At 36.7% G+C, this 22267-nt stretch overlaps 2 protein-coding genes across 5 annotated transcripts in view; both read left to right on the forward strand.

Annotated features, from left to right (window-relative positions):
- Nucleotides 1-207: 207 nt before the first annotated feature.
- On the forward strand, nucleotides 208-17556 carry ywhaqa (tyrosine 3-monooxygenase/tryptophan 5-monooxygenase activation protein, theta polypeptide a). Its single transcript, NM_201513.1, is given in 6 exon segments — nucleotides 208-247; nucleotides 882-1320; nucleotides 11024-11147; nucleotides 12229-12392; nucleotides 15359-15454; nucleotides 16475-17556. Coding segments are annotated over 5 exon segments (738 nt in total). The 5' UTR covers nucleotides 208-247; nucleotides 882-1026; the 3' UTR covers nucleotides 16535-17556.
- A 2653-nt stretch (nucleotides 17557-20209) lies between these two features.
- Nucleotides 20210-22267, forward strand: part of adam17b (ADAM metallopeptidase domain 17b) — a 28552-nt gene continuing 26494 nt past the window's right edge. For all 4 annotated transcript variants that reach the window (XR_012395825.1, XR_012395824.1, XM_021468637.3 and 1 more), the window contains exon 1: nucleotides 20210-20811. Coding sequence is in view for 2 of the 4 variants with exons in the window: in XM_021468637.3 (XP_021324312.2) it covers nucleotides 20724-20811 (88 nt within the window). In the remaining 2 variants the exon portion in view is untranslated. The remainder of the gene's footprint in view (nucleotides 20812-22267) is intronic.

A 22267-nucleotide genomic window follows, 5' to 3' on the forward strand; every position in this document is an offset into this window, starting at 1 on the left:
GCGTAAACCCCGTGGTCTCAGAGCGGTCATTTTATAACCCCGCCTCTATCTCCCTGTTTTAACAACTATTGGCTAATGTACTTTGACTGACGTAAGAAAGCATGCCAAATCTAAGTTCTAATTGGCCATGCGTTTATAGTACCACGCCCCCTTTCAAGATCGGTTGAGGTGAAAGCGAATCTTTTCTCCCTCCAACCCAAAGCGGATATAGCTTTCGCGGAGTAGCTGATTGGTAACGCTCCTCAAGGTGGGAAATTTTATTATCTATTTTTCATTCGTCATGTGTGATTCCTTACTTCTTATTTATCACGAATAATGCACTGCTTGATCTTAGCGTTCCCTGCCAGCCGTTACTATGTAAAAGGCAAAAGCCCTGTCAGGAGTCTAGTCGCTAGCTGTCACAAGCTAACCAAATCAATTACACGCGCTATCAGGTGAACTATGCACTATTATAAAAGTCCATGTGAAGATTCTTATATTTATTTGCAGTGTTTATTTATTAATAGTGTTAAGTAACTAATATATAAACGTGCACTTTCACGTCGGGTCGCGTTAGTCGCAGGTTAGCCATGTCGGATGGTTTATGAACAGTATTAGATTAGACAAGCGTGAGTAACGTAACGGAACTTGCGATGAGAAATCTGAGCGTTTATAATTGTGATTTTAAACTGTTACATCTTTTATTTTTAGATTTAACTACGTTCTGTGGGTTAACGTGTTACGTCTGTCTCCTCATATGCCTTTAAACCTCTTCACATGATTTTAAATTCGCATGTTAAACTAAATGTGTATTGATTGGCCAGAAATTTAAAGCAAACGCAAAGTCCTGTCACGATTCTCGCTTCAGTGTAATCCTGAGGTTTCATTTTTTTTATCCCCAGGTGCTCTTGGGTCACTTCATCCTCGGTGCTTCGGCCAGCCCCGCTTCTCCTCTGCTCCCTTTACACACTGTTTTTTCTCTCCCTCCCCTCTTTGCCGGACTCGTCATTTCCCGGAGTTTAAACGACCGCATCGTGCGCTTAAATCATGGATAAGTTGGAGCTGATTCAGAAAGCCAAGCTGGCGGAGCAGGCGGAGCGCTACGATGACATGGCCGCGTGTATGAAGCAGGTGACGGAGCAGGGAGAAGAGCTCTCCAACGAGGAGAGGAACCTGCTCTCCGTCGCCTACAAGAACGTGGTCGGGGCCCGGAGGTCGGCCTGGAGGGTCATCTCTAGCATTGAACAGAAAACCGAGGGCAACGACAAGAAGCTTCAGATGGTGAAGGAGTACAGGGAGAAGGTGGAGGGCGAACTACGCGACATTTGCAACGAGGTGTTGGTAAGGATGTACTCTATAATGCTTGTACTCAAAATTGACTGTGTACTAACTACTGACTCTATGCATTAAGTCATTGTCCACTGTAAAATGTTGGGCATACTGGCTAAAGTGGCCATATCCAAACTATTCTCAATACTGACTTTTGCATTGTCGATGTATGTGTTGACTTATTAGGATAAAATGTGACCCTGGACCGGTCAGTAGTGTCAAAGAGATTCAACCCAAAAGCTATTATTTTACCCAGACATTTAAAAAGAATATATATATCTCGAGCAGTTATCACAATACTGTGCAACCGTTATATTATTTTTCCAAGGCTATGATGCATGTCACAATCATATCTCCTTCTATAATTAAAGAAATGAAGTTTCCTGCAATGCATAAAACTAGGCCCACACGGAATCTGCGCACGTAGATTTTCCGCAGATTTCTGCAGATTTTTAGCCCATCATGAATTTTATTTACTTACTTGAGTAAATGTGTAAATCTGAATTTATTCAGTTTTTATTCAGTAATTTATTACTTTTTATTTAATAAGCTGGATAGTCCCAAAATAATTCAGCAGAAATCTGCAGATTTTTACCAAAATTATCAGCAGAAATGGCAAAAAACGTCCACAGATTCCGTCTGGCCCTGCATATAACTAATAAAAAAACAGTTTTTATATACAGTTGAAGTCAGAATTATTAGCCCCCCCCTGAAATAATAGCCCCCTGATGATTTATTTTTTTCCCCAATTTCTGTTTTACAGAGCAGATTTTTTCAACACATTTCTAATCAGAATAGTTTTAATAACTCATGTCTAATAACTGATTTATTTTATCTTTGCCATGATGACAGTAAATCATATTTGAATGGATATTTTTCAAGACACTTCTCTACAGCTTAAAGTGACATTTAAAGGCTTAGTTAGGTTAACTAGGCAGGTTAGGGTAATTAGGCAAGTTATTATATAACAGTGGTTTGTTCTGTAAACTAACAAAAAATAGCTTAAAGGGGCTAATAATTTTGACCTTAATGTTTTTTTTTTTTAATAAAATCTGCTTTTATAATAGCCAAAATAAACTTTCTACAGACAAAAAAATAATATCACAAATTTCCGTGCTCTATTAAACCTCATTTGGGGAATATTTAGAAAATGTAAAATTTCAAAAAAAAAATTAATAATTTTATTTAACTGTTTAAAGTACACTGAGAAATGTACAGAATGTCTTAATGAAATATGATCTTTACTTAACATCCTAACAATTTTTGCCATAAAAAAAGGATAAATTTGACACGTGCAATGTTTTGCTGTATTGTTGGCTGTTACCAAAATAGACCCCGACAACAATTTTTTTACAGGTCTTGTAAAGTGTTTTAAAATGTATTTTATTATTATTATTTTTTTTTTAAAGTTTGACAATCTAAAAAAAAAAAAAAAAAACGTAGAGGGTGGGACATAGAGTAGCACCTCCCCTTTAAAAAAAAGCAGCCAGTAGCATTTCGTTTTTATCACAGCTCTGCCAGTAAGAGTAGTTGAGATCAAGTGAATCAAATGAAAACCAAACGAGAAGTGTCTTAAGGGCATGTCAGAAACTAGAGAATTTGATTGGTCAAGATTTGATGATAAACATTTTTTTTTTATCGATTTAGGTGGAAATGAGAAACCACAGGCCTTGAATGTAAATATCAGCTTTAAATGTTCTATATGCAAGTTTTCACTTTTATAGAGCACACTGGCTTATAGATATCCTTACAACTAACAGACTGAAACTAACATCTAAAAAAAATGTACTTTATTTATCAGAAATTTCATTTTGAATATTTTATTTAACCCACACTATATATACGTCGAATTATTGAAAAAACAATACCTAATTAATTGGAAAATGCCTTATTTGTAAAATACCAATAAAGCTGATTATCAGTCCACTTTTACAAATTTGCATCTAATTGCTTTGAGGTTTTCCTCTCAGGCTTTTCTAAAAGGATTTTTGTGATTCATGTAGGTTTTGTGATTATATAATCTTTGATACTTAAACATTTTGCTCTACAACAAAATTATAAACACCCATATCAGGAAATTGCAGATTAATGTTTATTTATGTTTACCACAGGGAATGAGTGACTAATTAGCCTTCTGGGCACCTTTAAAGTAGTAGTTTACTTAATTTTTTTTCACAATTTAATCACACTGAAGTAATTTTAAACTTCAATGAATTTCTTTATTCTGTTGCACACAAATAAGATACTCTGAAGAATGTTGGAAAATAGCAGCCATTGACATCCATAGTAGAAATTAAAATATTAGGAAAGTCACTGGCTGTTTTTCCCACTCCAACATTCATCTGCATCCTCCTTTTGGTTCCACAGAAGAAACAATCTCAAACATTTTTGGAACAAGAGGAGGAAGAACAAATGATTTTTGAGTGCACTTTAATACTAAGCTGCCATCTATAATCTACACGTTTACATAATGATTCTACAGACTACATGCTATGTCATGCAATACATGCAGTCTAGTGTAAAGCATTGTAGTTTATTCTAGCTATCAGTGCTGATTACTGCTTCCAATCTCCCATTTTTGTTCTGTGCTTTCCCAGTTTCATCTATAATCCATAATGCTGATATACTTACTATGCTCTGTGACCATGCTCCATTTCTACTGTACACTTGCTGTACTCCATACCAGCTGTAATCTATTCTGCTCCTATACTGACTGTCACGGTTGACCTATGTGCATTAGTAGTACAAATAGAGGATTATATATCTGAATGTATGCATGTATGAAGCTTTTAAGGTTTACCAGTGATGAATGAGTGCTGTTTTTTGAGCACCAGCATAGATCTGTTACTGTTAGGAGTGTCTTCACTCACAGTATATGACAGGCAGGCATTAAACCCAATAGTTATGTACTCCTCTACCTTGTTGCATCAGTAAGACTAGGATTCATCTCAAAGCGAGTGCGTAACAGAGCTGTGGCACTCAGAGGCAAAAATGGCCAAATGCATTGTTCCAGTTTATAGCTTGGCACCTCATCACAGCACTCTTGGTGTAAGAGGCTCTTGTGGAACTATTAGGGAATTGATCCCTCCGAGCAGTGGTGCAGAGAGCAACAGCCCAGCCTTCAGCTTCTCACAATCAATATGTATTGCAGGCAGAAGTACAGCATCTTTCTTTCTCCTCCCACAGACAGTGACAGCGAGAGTCAGTGTCATCACTATTGGATTCCCACCGTTGGTCCCCTGGTAGCACAGTCATCTGTTTGATGTGCTTATCAAACGTAGCATAGATGAGACTAGTCATGTCAGGTTATGAAAAGAAGATGCAGTATATGACAGCGTCAAGACCGGAGGTTGCATTAACTGAGGAACTGATTTGAAATGATAGTTCACACTAAAATAAAAATGAAATGTTTGGTAGTCGTTTACTCTTGTTATTTCCTACCTTTATGACTTTGTACTTTTGTGAAACTCTTTTGTGCTCCTCAGATAAAAGTTAGTCATGCAGAGTTGGAAAGACTGAGTGACAAAATAATGACAGGATTTTGGTTTTAGGGTAATCAGACTTTTCATAAGGTGTTGTGATTTGGTATACACCAGAGTTTTGATTCCCTTGCTTCTACCTACTTGAGAAATTTATAGTTGGGGAGACATGATTAAAGATTTCAATGTAGAACGGAAGATTTCAATGAAAACTTTAAACTTTGAAAAATTTGAAGCCTTCAGTTATTCCACAGTGAAGCTCATGTTTTGCTCATAAACTATCTACAAATCAATTCGGCCATATCTTTGCAGCAATATAACAACAAACATCCAGACGCTCTCCTCGCTTAAGAATGCAACATTTTAGTGAATATTTAAGAAGTGTAAATAAATATGCTTTTTACTCCTGATAACAAATAATGCAAGGATAATAACAGGTCAGAAATCAACAGCTGATGGGTTATTGTGGATATGATTGCGCAGACTCTGCAGTTTACTGACACAGAGTCAACAGATGATGAGGATATTAGATAGACATTTGTTATGTATAAGAGTTTTATTATTAGTTCTATTTGAGTTTGTCCACTTGTTAAGTGTGACGCGAAGCGGTTTCCGGGTTAAAGTACTATCAAACTGTATAGGGAGACTCGACCAATGGTAATAATAAACATTTACAAAGCGATGTAATGCTTCCGAAAATAAAGTCTCTTATATCTCTCTAGAGGTGTGAACCTACACTGGTCTCTCAGTTCGGTTACGATTTTCATGCCATCTATTCGATGCATTGATGATGCTTTCTATACACTATTTGATATTTTACTTCACAGCACAACAATTTTTGGATTAAAATGTATAAATATATATATATATATATATAAATTATTTGTAATACAATTTGTCCTTTATTACAAACTGTCAGATATATGAACTATCTTTAAAAACTCAAGTACATACGCAAAACAACATGAGCATTTATAGCAAATATAAATATTCTGCTCTCTTTCTGAGCCCTGTCGAGCGAGTTCTTAAACCCGAGTTCCTATCACGTAAGGCTCAGGCAGCGTCACCAAACTGTTGGCTTGTGCCTAAACAATTCAGAAACTGAATACCGTATATGCAATCTTAGGTTCGCATTTACCTGTTTGTCTTGTTCGTATTAGAAATCTGTGGAGGACGTTCTCTCTCATTCGCACACACACAGAGAGAGAGAAAGAGCGACACAGCACCAAGCGACGCACAGCACTACGCGCGCTCTCTCTCTCTCTCACTAACTGACACAGAGCATCCTCGCGAATATGCGATATTGCTAGACCGCGCGCCCGCTCCCTTTCAAATTACAGAAATTACAGCGGCAGAAATACATGTCTAAGTAACATTTTTACCCGAGAGCTTTTCTCATCTGGAAATGGTGAAATCCGGATTTGCTGCTTGTCTCCTTTTAATAAAGACGCAGCTCCAGTTGGTGTTGATTGTCCTGTCTCTACAGGTTTGGTAAGTGAGCGATCAGTGGTCTTTGTTTGTTTATTCAGAGGCAAAGTTAGTTCGTATCGTCAGCAGTACTCTTTCAGTGTTTAAAGATGGACCTTGGTTAAATGATTTCTAAGTAAATAAAATTTATCGTACATTAACATCACTTCAGTTTTATGAACTGAAAAATCTGCTGTAAATGCAGTTTTCTGAGTGTTTTAATGCAAGCACCACAATCAAACTATTTCCGTCGGTTATTATTTTTGCTGCATTTTGTGACAGGAATAACGCACACAGCTTTCTGACGCTACCTGCCGAGTTCATTTAAGTTACTGATGAATGCAAAGTTTATTTTCTCTCATTCGCTGTGCGGCATCAAACATTGCATGAAAATGGCATGCTTCCAGCAGCTCATATCGAATCAAATATCTCATGTGCAACAAGGGGCATGAAGGAAATTCCTGAATGAAAGAGCCAAACTGCAGATTAAGTCCAGCATTTAATAATTTGGCAAATAATTTGATTACTGATGTCCATGTAAACACAGTCACTGTCTTTTTCCTCTGCATCTGTGTGTTTGTTTTGCCTCTGTGAAAATCAGTGCGTGCCCACACCGACACCCCCATTTTTATGCCAATTCTTACGGACCTTTCCTCTTTCCCTCCTCCGACACCCCCCCCCCCCCCCCACCCCCTAAACACCTGGACACGCCCAGTTTTTTTGACTTTTTTTCAAAGTAGAGGTTTGAAAACACTCTGCTGAAACGGGGGTTTCATGGTCCTTTAAATGTTAAATTGGACAATGATGGAGTTAATACATTAAAAAAAATGTACATTTCACTCAGCTGATCAAGTTTAAAGTTTAAATCAAGTTTTGATATTGTGGTAAAGGAATAATACAGAAGGTTTGACTATACTACAAGATCAGAAACTCTGCAAGTTGGAATTAACAAGCATCAAACCAAATTTACTGACAAATGTCAGCCATGGTAGAAAATAAAACTCTGGCACTCTGGCAGGTAATGGTTGTTCTCTAGTGTAGCCTCTGACTTTCTGATTAAATGGATAATCCACCCAAAACTAAAAATTGTCATAATTTTTTTTTCATCATTTCGTCATCAAAAATGACAAATCTTTTTTTTCCTGTTCCAAACCTGCCTGACTTCATTCTGTTGATCACAAATGAAGACATTTTGAAGAAAGCTGAACGCCTATAACCAATGTATTCCATAGTATTATTATTTTTTGTCTACTGTGGAACTATCATACAGGTTTGATAGATTTGTAATAAAGAGTGTGAGTAAATTGACATTTTTGGGTAAATTATCACTTTAACTTTTTAAGGTAAATCAGCTGAAATATTTCAGTGTAATACACACACACAAACACACAAGGAATGGGAACTGAATTGATGAGCAAATGATAACTTGTGTATATATTAGTTATAATTTTCTCATGAATTCAGTTCCCATTCCTTGTCTCTCTCACAAATTTAAATAAAGGAGTTTCTGTTGTAACATGCAGCAAAAAGAATATTTGTAGTTTGAAACAACTGCCCTCGGCAAATAAAACTAAAGACATTTTCTGTGGTGATGCATTGCTGTACAGTTAGTGTTTGTGTGCTCTGTTTTCTAGTAGTGACAATTATTTGAGGATTGAGTTCCGCTAATCCTTCTGCATGGAGGGGTGTCCTTTAACACGAGGGGCCCATCCTGTAATGTGGAGTAAATGTTTGCATGCATACTGTAGGCTGTACGTCACACAAGGTGCAGGAAATAGACATGCACCATGACGGCCACAGTTTTCTCTCCATCTCTTTGTTAAAGAGAACAGGAGGAAGAGCATTAAAAGAGCTGCTTTCCTGGCAGACAAAGAGAGGAGAATGCATGAAGACAGGAATGTCAGGGGCTGCTGACACACTGAGGATTTTTCGTTGGAGTGTAGTTTCAAAGGGCATGACAGTTTGAAGCCCCTTATTGTCTGAATAGTAAGTGTCATTGGGTAAGCATGGCCCAGTTTGCCCCTGCTGGAATATTCTGTAACTACACCATGTGTCTGCAAATGTGTCTTTTTTCAGAAGACTAGAAAGGGTGTTGTTCAATGGTTTTTGGACAACTTTGATGAAAGGTTGACTACTGTATGTAAAGTTGCATAAAACATCAACGCACTATTAAAATCATGTTCTTTATTTTTTATTAGGCTTAAAATAAATAGATGACCCAACTTCAAGTACTTTACTATCCACACTTTAGTAATCGCCAAATTGTGATTACTATAGGATTTTGACTGATGTTTTTACTCTTTGCTCTCATGAAAAAAAAAAATCCTTTTTATTTGGCTGTGGCAGCTGAGTTACTACATGGTAAACATGAAAGTGATCTGTGCTTTCATAGACGTTAGAGCTTTGCTGCTTGCATTTGAAACGGATTAATGTTAAAGTGAGGTTATAATGTCCTTTTTTAACCTTTAGTTGTGGTGAACAATGGTGTTTAAACAACTTCAACTTGCATTAGGAGATTTGAAAATGACAGTGCATTAGGCTCTATTTCTATCCTCATAAAGCTCCTTAGGGTCCCTGCAGGACTTTCCCATTCATACTTAACTTCTGGAATGAACTGCTAGCTTGATAATGCTTCGGCATGAAGCATACACTAATGTTCTAAATCAGCTTTAGTTTTGCTGGTTGATTTGCACCATTGACACTAGTCGAGGACAATCACAGCTTTTTGACCAATTGAGCATGTTGAATGAGTGTCGTCAATGATAGAGCTATGTCTTATTTATTTATTTTTTAGTTTATCAAGTGGTTCACTAAATGAAAATAAAATCAAAAGTAATGAAAGGATCTTTATTTATTTTTAAGCAATTTTATTTACCTTTCACAAGCCACACAGAAAGAAGCGATCAAAATAATTCATAATCAAAATGGTAAAGCAAGTGCTGCTATATGGTTATTTATATATGCACTTATAGTAATTATTACTTTCTAAAATATATTTACAATTAAAACATGAACTTTAATCTTCATCTTACAGTAGCTGTATCAGAGTGTTTGTTTTATTATCTGCTTGGAGTTTCAAAGTATTCTTTATCTCACCTATGCACATGTATTATTCAAGTCACACATTTACACATTATTGTGCTTGGCAAAGTCCAGAAAACGGTACAGGTCTTCACTGTGAACAGTGTTTTATTTTTATTGCCTCTGTGGTGATAGTGGCTTTTATATTCTGACACATCCGCGTGTGTGTGTGTATATTGTCATGAGGGGTGTTGCAGTGCTTAGGCCTGCTGTTTAAATCAGGCATTAGGAAGCACATGTGATGTGGTTGCTGCTTTACAGGGTCATGTGGGGCCAGAGTATTGTGACTGTCTTCTTTTTAGATTAAATGCAATGACGTTGGTCTTTTATTCCTACTCCTGTTTGTCTTCTACTTTCATTTTTTTTCCTTTTTAATTTTGATTTAGTCTCTTTAATTTATTTGATTTCATTTACAATAGAGAAAAGGTGCATAGCTGGCTCAGATGATTTAAAATGACAAGCAGAACAGAGAGGGTGCTGGGCTGTTGTAGAGGAAGTCTGCACCGTTCTGTTAATTTCAGTTTTGTTTGCATGGTCTAACTAACAACACCACTGAACCACCAACGCCCAGGTTGTGGTAAACTGCAGAAGATGCTTGATGTCAGTGCACGATCATCTGTCTGTAGCAAAAACAGTTATGTTACACTGTAAAACACAACAGACTTTGCATATTAGAGCCGTGTGCTTTTAAACATGCATGTGATCCTATTGACAACAATCTACCTATGTCCATAAAGCCTTTGACAAGTACACTTGCATTATGGGGCAACAAGTGGCTGGAATGTATTTGTCATTGAATCATTGGTCCAGTTTGCACCTGTCACCTTTGCAGTCTGATGCAAAAGTGAATTATGCTAAATACCAGTGTAAGTAGAGCTTTAAATGGGTTGAGTTTGTCCAATTTCTACCACTTCCAAAGGTAGCTGAAAGTCTGTGCACATTGCTTTCCTAGTGTAAATGTTGTTAGGTGATTAACAGTTGAACACAAGGACCCGGTGGGATGGGGAAAGACCAAGAAACGGTGACAATTCAATAAAGAATAGTTTACTAAAGAAAAAAATATTTACAACCTAAATAAATGTGGAAATTCTCAACATGGGCATATAATACCCAGTAAAATCTCCAACGGTTCTGATAAGCAAGCAATTAAGAACATGCGTGTAATGAGGGAATGATTATCTACTTCAAGGATGTCTTGCGCTCTAGCAAGCATCTTATCAGAAGGGTACAATTAACATCTTTCTACTGGCAGCTAACTAATACATAGTCTCTGTCATACATAAGAATCTCAAAGGGCACCTATGATGAAAGTGATATTTTGTAAGCTGTTTGGGCAGAACTGTGTGTAGGTATAGTGTGTCCACTCTCATAGGGGTGAATGCTGATTGATTCATTAATAAACCAATTGAAGTCTTTAAGTCATCCAGTCAATCTTTTTTTTTTAACATGATATTTTAAACAGACATTTTGTCAGGACTTACTTTTAGTTGTCCATTCAGAATTGTACGAGAATGAATGTTTTAGATCCAAAAAAAATGTATTCTTCTATTTATGCAGTTTTATTGCATGGTACCTAAACTGTTTATTTTGTGCTTAAAGTGCCATTATACTTAAGCAAATTTCCTCTTGAATTATTGCTTCAGTTGTAACAGTCTTTGCTTACATTTCATCTCTCTCCCCTCTTTTAGACATTGCTGGGCAAATATTTGATCAAGAACTCGACAAACTCTGAGAGCAAAGTCTTTTATTTAAAGATGAAGGGTGACTACTACAGATATCTCGCAGAGGTTGCCGCAGCAGATGACAAGATGGGTGAGTTTCCCATTGCAAATCAACTAGAACAGAAAGGCTGTAAATTTATGCAGTTTATGCATTTTTTCCCCCCTCAAAGACCTCTTATTTAAGCACCATTGTTCCTATCTTGGATGAGAGTCAAATTTAGTCTGTGTTTGGGAGACCATATCTGAACTGGATCTTGTGCTTTTGCTTTAGGCTAAATTGGGTCTTTGCACTTTAAAATCAGGCTGAATGAGTTTGGGTTCTGTGCTGAGTATTTAGTTGCCTGTGGGCATCTTCTGCACCTTCCTTGAGTCAGCTGCTCGTCCTTATCAGAGACCTTCTTCTACAGCTTTTATTTCTCTTCGGGCAGGCTATGTAGCCATAAGTGGTCATACAGAATCATTAAAAAAAAAAAAAAAAAAAAAAATCTGAAAATATTCCCCAAATATCCTATGAAGCTTATTTCATAATTTTGGCCGTCTTTTCTAGACCTCGATGACTTTTTATTGTCTTGCTCAATTTGTTAGCTCTTCTCATTTTTCCTTTTATTTTTGGGACAACATGAGAGTGAGGATTTTCTCTCTTGTAAATTTAATGTTTAAGTTATCCTTTTAAATTGCCCATAAAGTTCTAATGTGTAGAAGGCAGAAGAAAAAGATGAATTACATAACATCTTGCAATGGTATTAAAGTAATTTATCCAAAAATATAAATAGGGATGCACCGAAAGGGATTTTAGCGCTGAAAAAAAAAAATATATATATATATATTTATATATTTATTTATATATATATATATATATATATATATATATATATATATATATATATATATATACACATATACACACACACACACACACACACACATATATATATTATATATATACATACACACTCACACATATATATTTAAGTTGTCTCAAACTTGGAGTCAAAGTAGTTAAGAACTACTAAACAAATGCCAATTGGAAAATGTATTGAATGATTATTTCATTCCTAGAACTTTTCTTGTTCTTTCTCTCATAGAATTGCTGTCCAGAACAACCAATTCATTGCCACAACCACTAGTATTAAGTCTCGTATATTTTATTTATTTTTGGTATGTTTCTACAGACACGATTACCAACTCTCAGGGTGCCTACCAGGATGCTTTTGAGATCAGTAAGAAAGATATGCAGCCCACACACCCTATTCGTCTGGGACTGGCTCTCAACTTCTCTGTCTTCTACTATGAGATCCTTAACTCTCCGGAACAGGCTTGTTCTCTGGCAAAACAGGTAGGCTTTAAGCATTGTTAAGCATTTCTGTCTTTGTCATTGTACTAGCGGAGTTCTGAATTAAATAAATAATTTCTGTATTTTTTTTTATTTTTTTTTTTATTTTTATTTTTTTTTAAAGGGTTGTAAATTTTAATAATCAAGATGTTTTCTAATTTAATCTTGATACAACATATATGTAGACCAGGATTCCCTGAGTTAATCCCAGAGTTTTCTGAGCATATATTTAGTTTCTGATTGTATTGACCTATAAAGCTAGGTTTTTATTTTACATCAGCTGTCCTGCAGGTGTCATAGGTGGAGAGGCCATTTGTTTAATGAACACATGACTCAACTGTTTGCTGTGTCTGGAAATATGAAAGTTAACAGTAACCTTTTTTATGAGCAGTGTGATCATTTTGTAAGGTGGTATCAACAAAGCTTTGTTCAATACAAGCAGTACAAGCAAGCAGTGTTTCTCAACCACGTTCTTGGAGGACCACCAGCTTCTGTACGTTTTCATGTCTTCTTAACCAAACACACTTGATTGTGATCATCAGCTCATAAGCAGAGACTGAAAGACCTGTAATGGGTCTGACAGACAAAAGAGACATCCAAAACATAGTGTTGGTGGTCTGCCAGTAACATGGTTAAGAAACGCTGTTCTAAGGGAAGCTTATACATGGCAGGACATGCAAAACATTTATGCTGTGATGAACATGGTATTTGCTTTCTTTGAATTAAGATGAAGAGCAGAGAAAGTGCAGTGAATCGTTTGCAGAGGTTAGCCAATCAAAGTATGAGGAAAACTTCAGAGTAACGTCACAAAGTTCACTGATGTTATGTGAACATCAAACATCTTCTGTGTACATCCGAGCACAAGCACACTTTGGCCAAAGTGGTGATAATGTGATTCATTTTTACATGCTGGTTTATTGCAATTAAATTTGTGTAAGCAGCATATTTTCAAATGATAATGTATTGTAAGATTGAGCTTAATCACATGAGATTGATTAAAGGGTAACGCTTTGAATTGGATCTAGTTTAATTAAATTGGGTAAATATCAGAGATGCCAATGTTTAGATTTATTAAACTTTGCTAGTTTTACTCTAATCTGGAAAAGTGATTTTGCGCTGCTCCTATGCTACATTTGTGTCAGATTTGAACAAATACAATACATGCAACTACATGGCGATGTCCGACTTGAAATTGCAACATGCACTTCACCCTCAATTGGACAACACTTTCATGTACTTAATAAACAGTCACCCACATGCAGTGATTTACATCCCTTGCCATTTCCTGAGTGAGAGGACCTTTATAATAACCCAATCCTTGTTGCTTCTACGTTATATATACCAATTTAATTTTGTGGGGGGCCTGTGGATAAGCACCCATAACCCACACAAGCATGAGTGTCTTAACACCTGCACCAGCAGTCACTTCTCTTCTATCACAGTTGATCGCAACCATGTTCCTGTTTTGCATGTCTACTTACTCAAACACACCTGATTCAACCTAATTTATTTATTTTTCCTTATTTAATTATCAAATTATGACTAAACATATTTCAACACACATTAACAACAGCATTTCTGTTAATAACAGCTGGCAGCCCCCCAGCAATGTCATTTTCATATGCTAGCTAGAGGTGAACCAACACAGCAGATGATAAACTTAAAGCAGAGCTGCCCAATCTGTGTCCTGGAGGCCCGGTGTCTTGCTGAGCTTAGCTTCAACTTGCTTCAACACACCTTTGAAATTTCTTTGAGGAGCTTTCAAGTTTCAGGTACACCTAGTAAGAACTGGATCAGCTGGTTCAGGTGTGTCTAATTGGGGTTGGAGCTGAACTATGCAGGACATTGCTTGGGCACCCCTGAATTCGAGGGCAAGTTGTACATGCTAAAACTGCTGCAGCAACTCCACTAGATTAATATCCTAATTGAGATTATGTTGTTGTCTTCTTTTTTCACCTCTGTAGTATTTGTTCACCTTTTTCTTTGACAAGTCAGTAGACGGGCAAAGACTATAGAATACACAAGAGTGTTCCTCATATAGTTTTGAATGGGGAAAAAGTGTAATGGTCTATATAGCAAATAAAGCCCCGCTGCCTTGTACTGTCGCCAACTGGTGATCGCTATAGACTGAAGATTCTCTGGGGCAGGGGCTTGGACGTTAAAAGATGAAACTAAAGAGACGGTTTTAATTTTATTGGTGATTCTTAATAAGAACTTAAATCATCAGCTTGGCAAGCAGTTTTAGAGAATTTGACGTTTCCCACAGCTGATCGAACTAACTGAGGTGTTCATGACTATTGAACACCGTGATCAATTGAATCAGGTGTGTTTGATTAGGGTTGGAACAAAACTGTGCAGAGCTGCGGCCCTCCTGGTATTGAGTTTGAGACCTATGCCTTAAAGGGACTTTGAGACTGGTGATGGCAGCAAACATCTAGTGAGATGGTCATCCTACATTTCTGACTTAAGTTTAAAGACGATGACGATCAACATGTTTGAGCTCTTCTCACAGTTTGTAGGAACATTATTTAGGAGCCACAACCATACAATTGAGTTAATTTTGATGATTGTTTAACTGGGAGAGACCATAATTGTACAAAGTGTACAAAAAGTATTAAAGGGCAAGTTTGTAAAAAAATTTATTTCTTACAAATCAACTTCTAGCTCGTCCAGTAATTTAAGTTTGGGATGGGACTACCTGTTTAGCAAGAGAATTTACTCTCCAAATTATTTACATTCTGTTATGTGCTTTTGAGCACTGGAAGTGACTCCCTTCACCTTTAATTAGCCCTTTAACTCAATGAAGGGGAATTTCCAGTGGAATTTTACCCACTTGTCCTTCAGAAGTTTTACATTTTTTTGTTTCTTCTTCAAGCTTTGAATTTCATCAGGCGCACAGTTCGCATACCAGCTGCTTGATTGTGTTTTGAGCACATACCTTAACCTATTTGTGGCCTTGTGTTTTACAGGCGTTTGATGAAGCTATTGCAGAGCTGGATACACTGAATGAAGACTCATACAAAGACAGTACACTTATCATGCAACTGCTTCGGGACAACCTCACAGTAAGTTATAAATCTCAGATACTGCAAAATGTTAAAGGTGCAAAGTTTTTGACTCTTCTAAAGCATAAAGATACCATAATATAATATGTTTGCAGATATTTGAGAAACATGCTAAGGAAACATTCTTGTTTACCTGAAAACCGATGCTAAAGTCAGATATTCTGCTTTGAAAATGGCCGTTCCATGCTGAATCATCTGTCTTTGTTTTGGTCTCTTTAACCCCCCTAATGCTAGTTTAGCCAATGAAATTTCAGCACTCAGGGTTGCCTTGTTAGAAGATTGCGTATTTCATTCCTTTATGCATTCAGAAGGACTCTTAAAGCATGCGCCTGTGACTGAAATGCCACCTCAATTTGGCTGTTTGCACCAGATGAAACATGACAGAAATTTAAATACAGCCATTCAGAAGTATATTCAGAATATACACTCACTCACAAAATGGTAATACATATTAATCCTCTTTAACATCATTAAATGTACATGCTGAATCACTATGTGATGGTTCACAGTTCTGAAGTTCAGTTTAAAACACTTTAATCTATTTTCACGATCTGCTGCTGCTTTCAGTAGTGCGGCAATAAATATCATGTAAAATGGCTTTCAAATTCACATTTTTACCATTTAACACAATACAGCACATGAGGTGTACCTGAGGTAATCATTGTCCGTTTATCCTGTTGTTCAGCAGCAAGAGATAGAAGCCGTTTCTAAAATATTAATTAAAGGTGTTCGTTCAAACAAACCTCTTTTAATATGGAGAATATTTATCTATCATGTGCTGTTGCTTTTATTTAGAACACCGTTTAAACACTGTTGTGCTCGATTGTCACCCGCTCCAGTTGGCCATCAGTCTGGAAACTGGCGCCTGCGTTTTGATCCAGGAATGTAATGCCTAGTTCAACCACTGGGTGTCAAACTTGCATACTGCACCTTTAACTTGTATTGCAGTCATTTATGCTGATGATTCCAAATGGAGATATTGAGTACTCAAGCACACCTTTTCTCCCCTTTCTTTAATAGTTATGGACCTCTGACAACGCTGCAGATGAGGGTGAAGGAGGAGACGGAGGAGAGAACTAAACACCCACAGATTAAAAAAAAAAAAACAGAAAAAGAAAAAACAACTTTTTACACTTCTTCATTCCTTTATCATTTCACTCATGATTACTCCAGCCATATAAGCCCATGATCATTACCAATGAGCCGTGAGTGTGGGAATCCAAATCAGTCCATTTTCTTTCTCCGTTCTCCACCTCCTGGCTTGTGGTTGTAATGAAAGTAGAAAATATTAAGTTAAAGTAACATCTCCATTCCTCAGTTTTGTGTTTTTTGTCCTTCTTTATGTGCAGTGTCTGCTGTAGAAGAGTATTAGCCTCACATAAAATCAATTGTCTTTAATTGTGACACGAAGCGACTAGTGTGTATATTCTGGTGAAATGAAGCATTGGTAGTGTTGGTCACAAAATGCAAAGCGATTTTTGCCTCAAGCATGGCTAGTTCTTGTCCTGCTATATCATGTTTCATTATACTTCTCACTAGGAAGATCAACATGCACTTGAATGAGATAAACGTCTTGTTGACTTTCTTAGTGGTGGCTTACAATGGGCCTGTGCTTTAGTATTGATAGCAGGAAGGCTGTTTTCTGATGTACCAAGTCAGCTAGCCAAGTATGCACTTTTCATCGGCCATCTGAATTGCGTCTCCCTTCATCTCGAAGGTCACTAAACACTCCTGCCTGGTTATGGTTTTCACTTTAATGTGATTTGGCTTGTGATGAGTGAAAAAGAAAAATATATATAAATAGATTAAACAAAAAAAAAAAAGTCATGCATGCCCATTTTTCAATATACACTGGAATGGGAACAAATACTGCATACATGTTCCACAGTTTGGTTATGTACTTTTTTCATTGCAGGTTTATGCACATGTTGAGAAAATGTTTGATTTGTCAAGTGATGTCGATAGTTATTTGGACCACTGTTGTGTTTTTGCTAATCATTGACTGTAGTCCTCCCCTCCCCCCCTAAAAAAGCCTTGTGAAAATGTACAAGCCCTGCATAACAGCAATGTAACCTGAATTAAAATGACCATTTTATAAACCACTCGCATGTGTCCTGAAATTTTTGTACAATATTTGTGAGATGCTGGGTTTTGTCTTGGCTGCATTCCTGTAGTTAAGATTTGTTTTTAATGGCAAATGTGTTTGTTTTCGCTGACAGTATGCAGATTGGTGCCTATTTTTATTGTCTTCCCATTTAAAGGGCACATATGATCAACTTTTGTAAGTTGTTTGGACAGAACTGTGCGCAGTAGGTATAGTGTGTCTACAGTCATATTAGGGTGATATAGAGACAATAAGTCTTTTTTTTTCTTCCCTATTTCCTGATGTTAAAATATGATCCAAATCCCTCATTGTTTGAGGCCCACCACAACGTGATGTAAGAGTGTGGTTTTTCCACCTGCCAAGTTGATTGACAGCCGCATATTAATATGTCTCCTTAGTAACTCATAATCTTATCAACAAGACAGGACTTGTGCAAAGCAACTGGGATTAAAAGATCTGTTCAGCTCTCTGTGATCATCAGTCATCATTAAATGTGATCAAGAATGAGTTTTACAAGTTTAAAATGTTTTTAAAACCGTGCATGTTTGTAATGAATTACAGTAATTTTTACCGTCTACTTCATCACCACAGCCGCATGTCAGTACGATTATAAAAAAAAGCTTCAATCACGGTTTGTGGATGTTAAATCAGGTTTATTCTACAGGTATCCATACAGCAATGGATATTAACGTGTATCCTGTCACATTTACCATGCAAAAATAGTGAGAAGCTGTTTATGTTTATGCATGTGCGTGAACTTTGTAACGACATTGTGTGACATCGTTGCTGAACTAAATCCATAACAAATACATTAAATAATCATTGGGAAAGTTCTTACTGTAGTATTTCTCACAAACGTTACATGAGATCTGCTTTCTTCATGTCTGTCACTGTGCTGTTTATTTGATGCAGACGAAAAACACTCTGATAGGCACTTGGGAACGGTGGGTGGGGAGAACTAGCATTAAACGCACAGGCAACAAAAACAGCTACATCGTGTTCAGTGCAGAAAATATTCTGAATGGTATAATAAATAATCTGATGGGTGTTATGAGCTAAAACTTTACAGACACATTCTGGAGACACAAAAGACTCATCTTAAATCTTAAAAAAAGGATAAAATATGTGCCCTTTAACATCTCAAGTAGTTCTATACATTATTATTGGTTATATGCATTTCCCACTGTATTATAAAGTTTATTTTTGTCCCCTTTATTTTGTTAGCATCACTTTACAGAAATGTTATACATTTTCCAGGAAGTGAAAAAAAATAAATGTGCATTTCTAAAAATAACCTGTCAGGTTTTGCTAGTACACTTGCATATTTAAAAGACACATAAATCTCATTTGGATTTAGTAAAAGAAACTGAGTACTTCGAGGAAATTCATTACGCAATTCCTTTTTTTGTTTGTTTGTTTCTCTGACCCAAGGATAGTTTCAAGTAGGCATGGGACAATAACTGTTTTCAAGGTATACAGTGGTTTGGAAAGATTTTGAAACCACCCATTTTCTCCTATACCGTTTCTATGGTATATATGTAAGATTTTTTTTATTTACGTTTTTAGTTTTTGTTTTTAGGACAACAGTATACAGTAGAAAAGATCAACAAAGATGCTGTTTTAAATTGTAAAGAATTTAATGAAGACAGCAGAGGTCAATGATTCACTTACATTATTTAGCCTGACATGTTTACTGCTTCAAAGTATTTAAAATGTTTCTCCAAATATATATATATATATATATATATATATATATATATATATATATATATATATATATATTTTTTTTTTTTTTTTTTTTTTTTCCAAAGGGAAAAGTTTACAAGTGACATTTTAAAAGAATATATTTTAGAGCAGTAATCACAATACTGTGAAACTGTGATATTAGAATCCGGCCCATGCCTACTCAAGTTCAGTGATTGTATAAAAAATGAATGCAGTTAGCAATAATAGCTAAAGAAAAGATTTGAGCAATTCTATGCAAATGTCAACGTTGCCAAGAAACCAATGAAACCCCTTTCTAAGTTGTTTTGTTTAGGCTTGTATTTAACAATGCTTGAAAAATACTCAAAAATGTTTGTCAAAGTTTTTAAAAGATGTCACATATAACGAAGAGTTTCCCTCATAAATGCAAAAATGTCAAATAAAATCAATGATGTTTGTTCTACAGAGAGCCATCTTTTATACTTTTGATGAGCATTATTTCCTTTGGGTTGTTCAGTTTAATTCCCTGGATTTATACTGTAAACTCGCTAACTTTGGTCACACATGATCTATAACGCATGTTTACTTACCTCATTTAAAATATAAAAAAAAAATGTACAGCTTGAGGTTTATCTGATCTAATAACTCTGTGATTGGTAGTTTTGCAAAATATATACATCTGTTTTAATATAATGTTAACAAATACTCTGTGAATTTGTGTTAAGGTTTTACTGCAAATGTCACATCCATGACGCTCATTTACAGTTGCCCTCATACTGTTCTCCAAATGTGTCCCGACGCTGTGGTGAATTTCACATGGTTTGAGGTAAGAATTTAAAAATAGTCTAGACGAGACCGAGTGTGTTCTCAACTTAGTGAGCGCACTGCCTCTCCACATCACTCACTCGTCCGTGACGCCTAGCAAATGCTGACTAGATAGGCAGCTCAGTGAGGCTTTAAACCACAGACCGAGAGTTTATCCTCTTACGTAACTCCTACTGCGGAGACCCTGTCTAAAACCCATTTAAAACGCTGCGTAACGTTACTTAATTTAAAGTCGACTTCTCTTCATATCAGTGTTTTGAAAACGCCTTCACACGATCTCCAGATAAACTTTATTGGGGATTTCCTGGCGCGCGGTGAATCAGATCATCCATCCCACATTAAACACTTCCGGGTGTTTCACTTTTTCTCAGATGTTGGATTGATTTGCTTTTGAGTCAATCTTTTTCTTTCTTTATAACATCAAGCGCCATGTAGACGGGCGTCTGGAAGTGAGCGCGGGTTTGTTCTTCCTCAGTTTTGTGTGTTTTGTCGTTGTGTGTTTGTTTGATCCAGACAGATGTGTACATTAGTTTGGCCGTGTCCAGATGTTGATCTCGGGCAGATTGATAATCCGCGGGATTAAATGCGGCTGCTGCTGTTGTGTGAAGTACCGTATGCTGCTTTAACGTCCTCGCCATGAAACGACTCCTTTTCTTTCTGGCGTCTTTGTTTTTGACGGAAGGTTCAAGGAGACCCATTAGGGATGTCCGAGACGACGAGTACGGTGAGTTTTTTTTTTTTGGGAATGGGAACACTTTGAAAACATTGCGGACACGTTTGAATCGAAAGGTTGAGTGTTTTTTGTGACGTCTTTATAACTACCAAATACCTTGCTGTATTTTCAATTTCCTGGTTCATATCATTGAATGTAATGTCTTAAGGCAAACATTTTGTTGAAAAGCTGTTACCCAAATTAATGACATTGCATGCGATGTGTTCTTCACCAGTGCTCTGGCTTATTTACTGAATCGGTGACCTTGGCGTTCCTGCTAAGTTGTTGATGTACTATATGTAATTAGCGGTTTTAAGTAAAACCATTTACAGTAATTTAAGAAAAATAAGTAAATATTTAGTATAACATTCTGCAGATATGGTAAGCCTATTTTCCTTTGTGTTAGTGAAAACGGCTTAAAAAGAAGCTTGGCATATTTCTGACTTTTTAACTTAAAATTCCGACTTTAATTTTTTAAATGTAAGTTCATTCATTCATTCATTCATTTTCCTTTGGATTAGTTCCTTTATTTATCAAGGGTCGCCACAGCGGAATGAACCGCCAACTTATCTAGCATATGTTTTACACAGCAGATGCCCTTCCAGCTGCAACCATCACTGGGAAACATCCATACGCACTCATTCACACACATACAGTACGGACAATTTTGCTCATCCAATTCACACATAGTGCATGTCTTTGGACTGTGGGGGGAAGCCATGCGAACATGGGGAGAAAATGCAAACTCTACACAAAAATGCCAACTGACCCAGCCGGGACTCTAACCAGCGACCTTCTTGCTGTGAGGCGACATTGCTATCCACTCAGCCACTGTGTCACCCAAAATTGCAACATATAAATTAGTAAATAAAGTACATTTAAATTATTTAATGAATTCATTCATTCATTCATTTTCTTTTCGGCTTAGTCCTTTTATTAATCCTGGGTCGCCACAGCTGAATAAACTGCCAACTTATCGAGCGTGTTTTTATGCAGCGGATACCCTACCAGCCGCAACTTATCTCTGGGAAACATCCACACACAATTATTCACACTCATACACTACGGTCAATATTAGCCTGTACCGCATGTCTTTGGACTGTGGGGGAAACCGGAGCACCCGGAGGAAACCCACGCGAATGCAGGGGGAACATGCAAACTCCACACAGAAACGCCAACTGACCCAGCCGAGGCTCGAACCAGCGACCTTCTTACTGTGAGGTGACAGCACTACCTACTGCACGACTGCGTCGCCTAAATTAATTCAGAATTATAAAAAAAAAAACTCAGACATCTGATGAAGTATAAATTGTTAACCATAAATATTTCTGAGGGATAAAGTTAGAATTGTGAGATGTCGATTGTGCAGAATTGTGAAATTTCAAAAGCTCTAATACTTGAAAATGTCTTAATTTTCTTTGAAACCAAATTCATCATTCAGTAATATGTAGCCCATAAAGTTGCTTCC

This window comes from Danio rerio, chromosome 20 (genome assembly GCF_049306965.1).
Source record: "Danio rerio strain Tuebingen ecotype United States chromosome 20, GRCz12tu, whole genome shotgun sequence".
Lineage (NCBI taxonomy): Eukaryota > Metazoa > Chordata > Actinopteri > Cypriniformes > Danionidae > Danio > Danio rerio.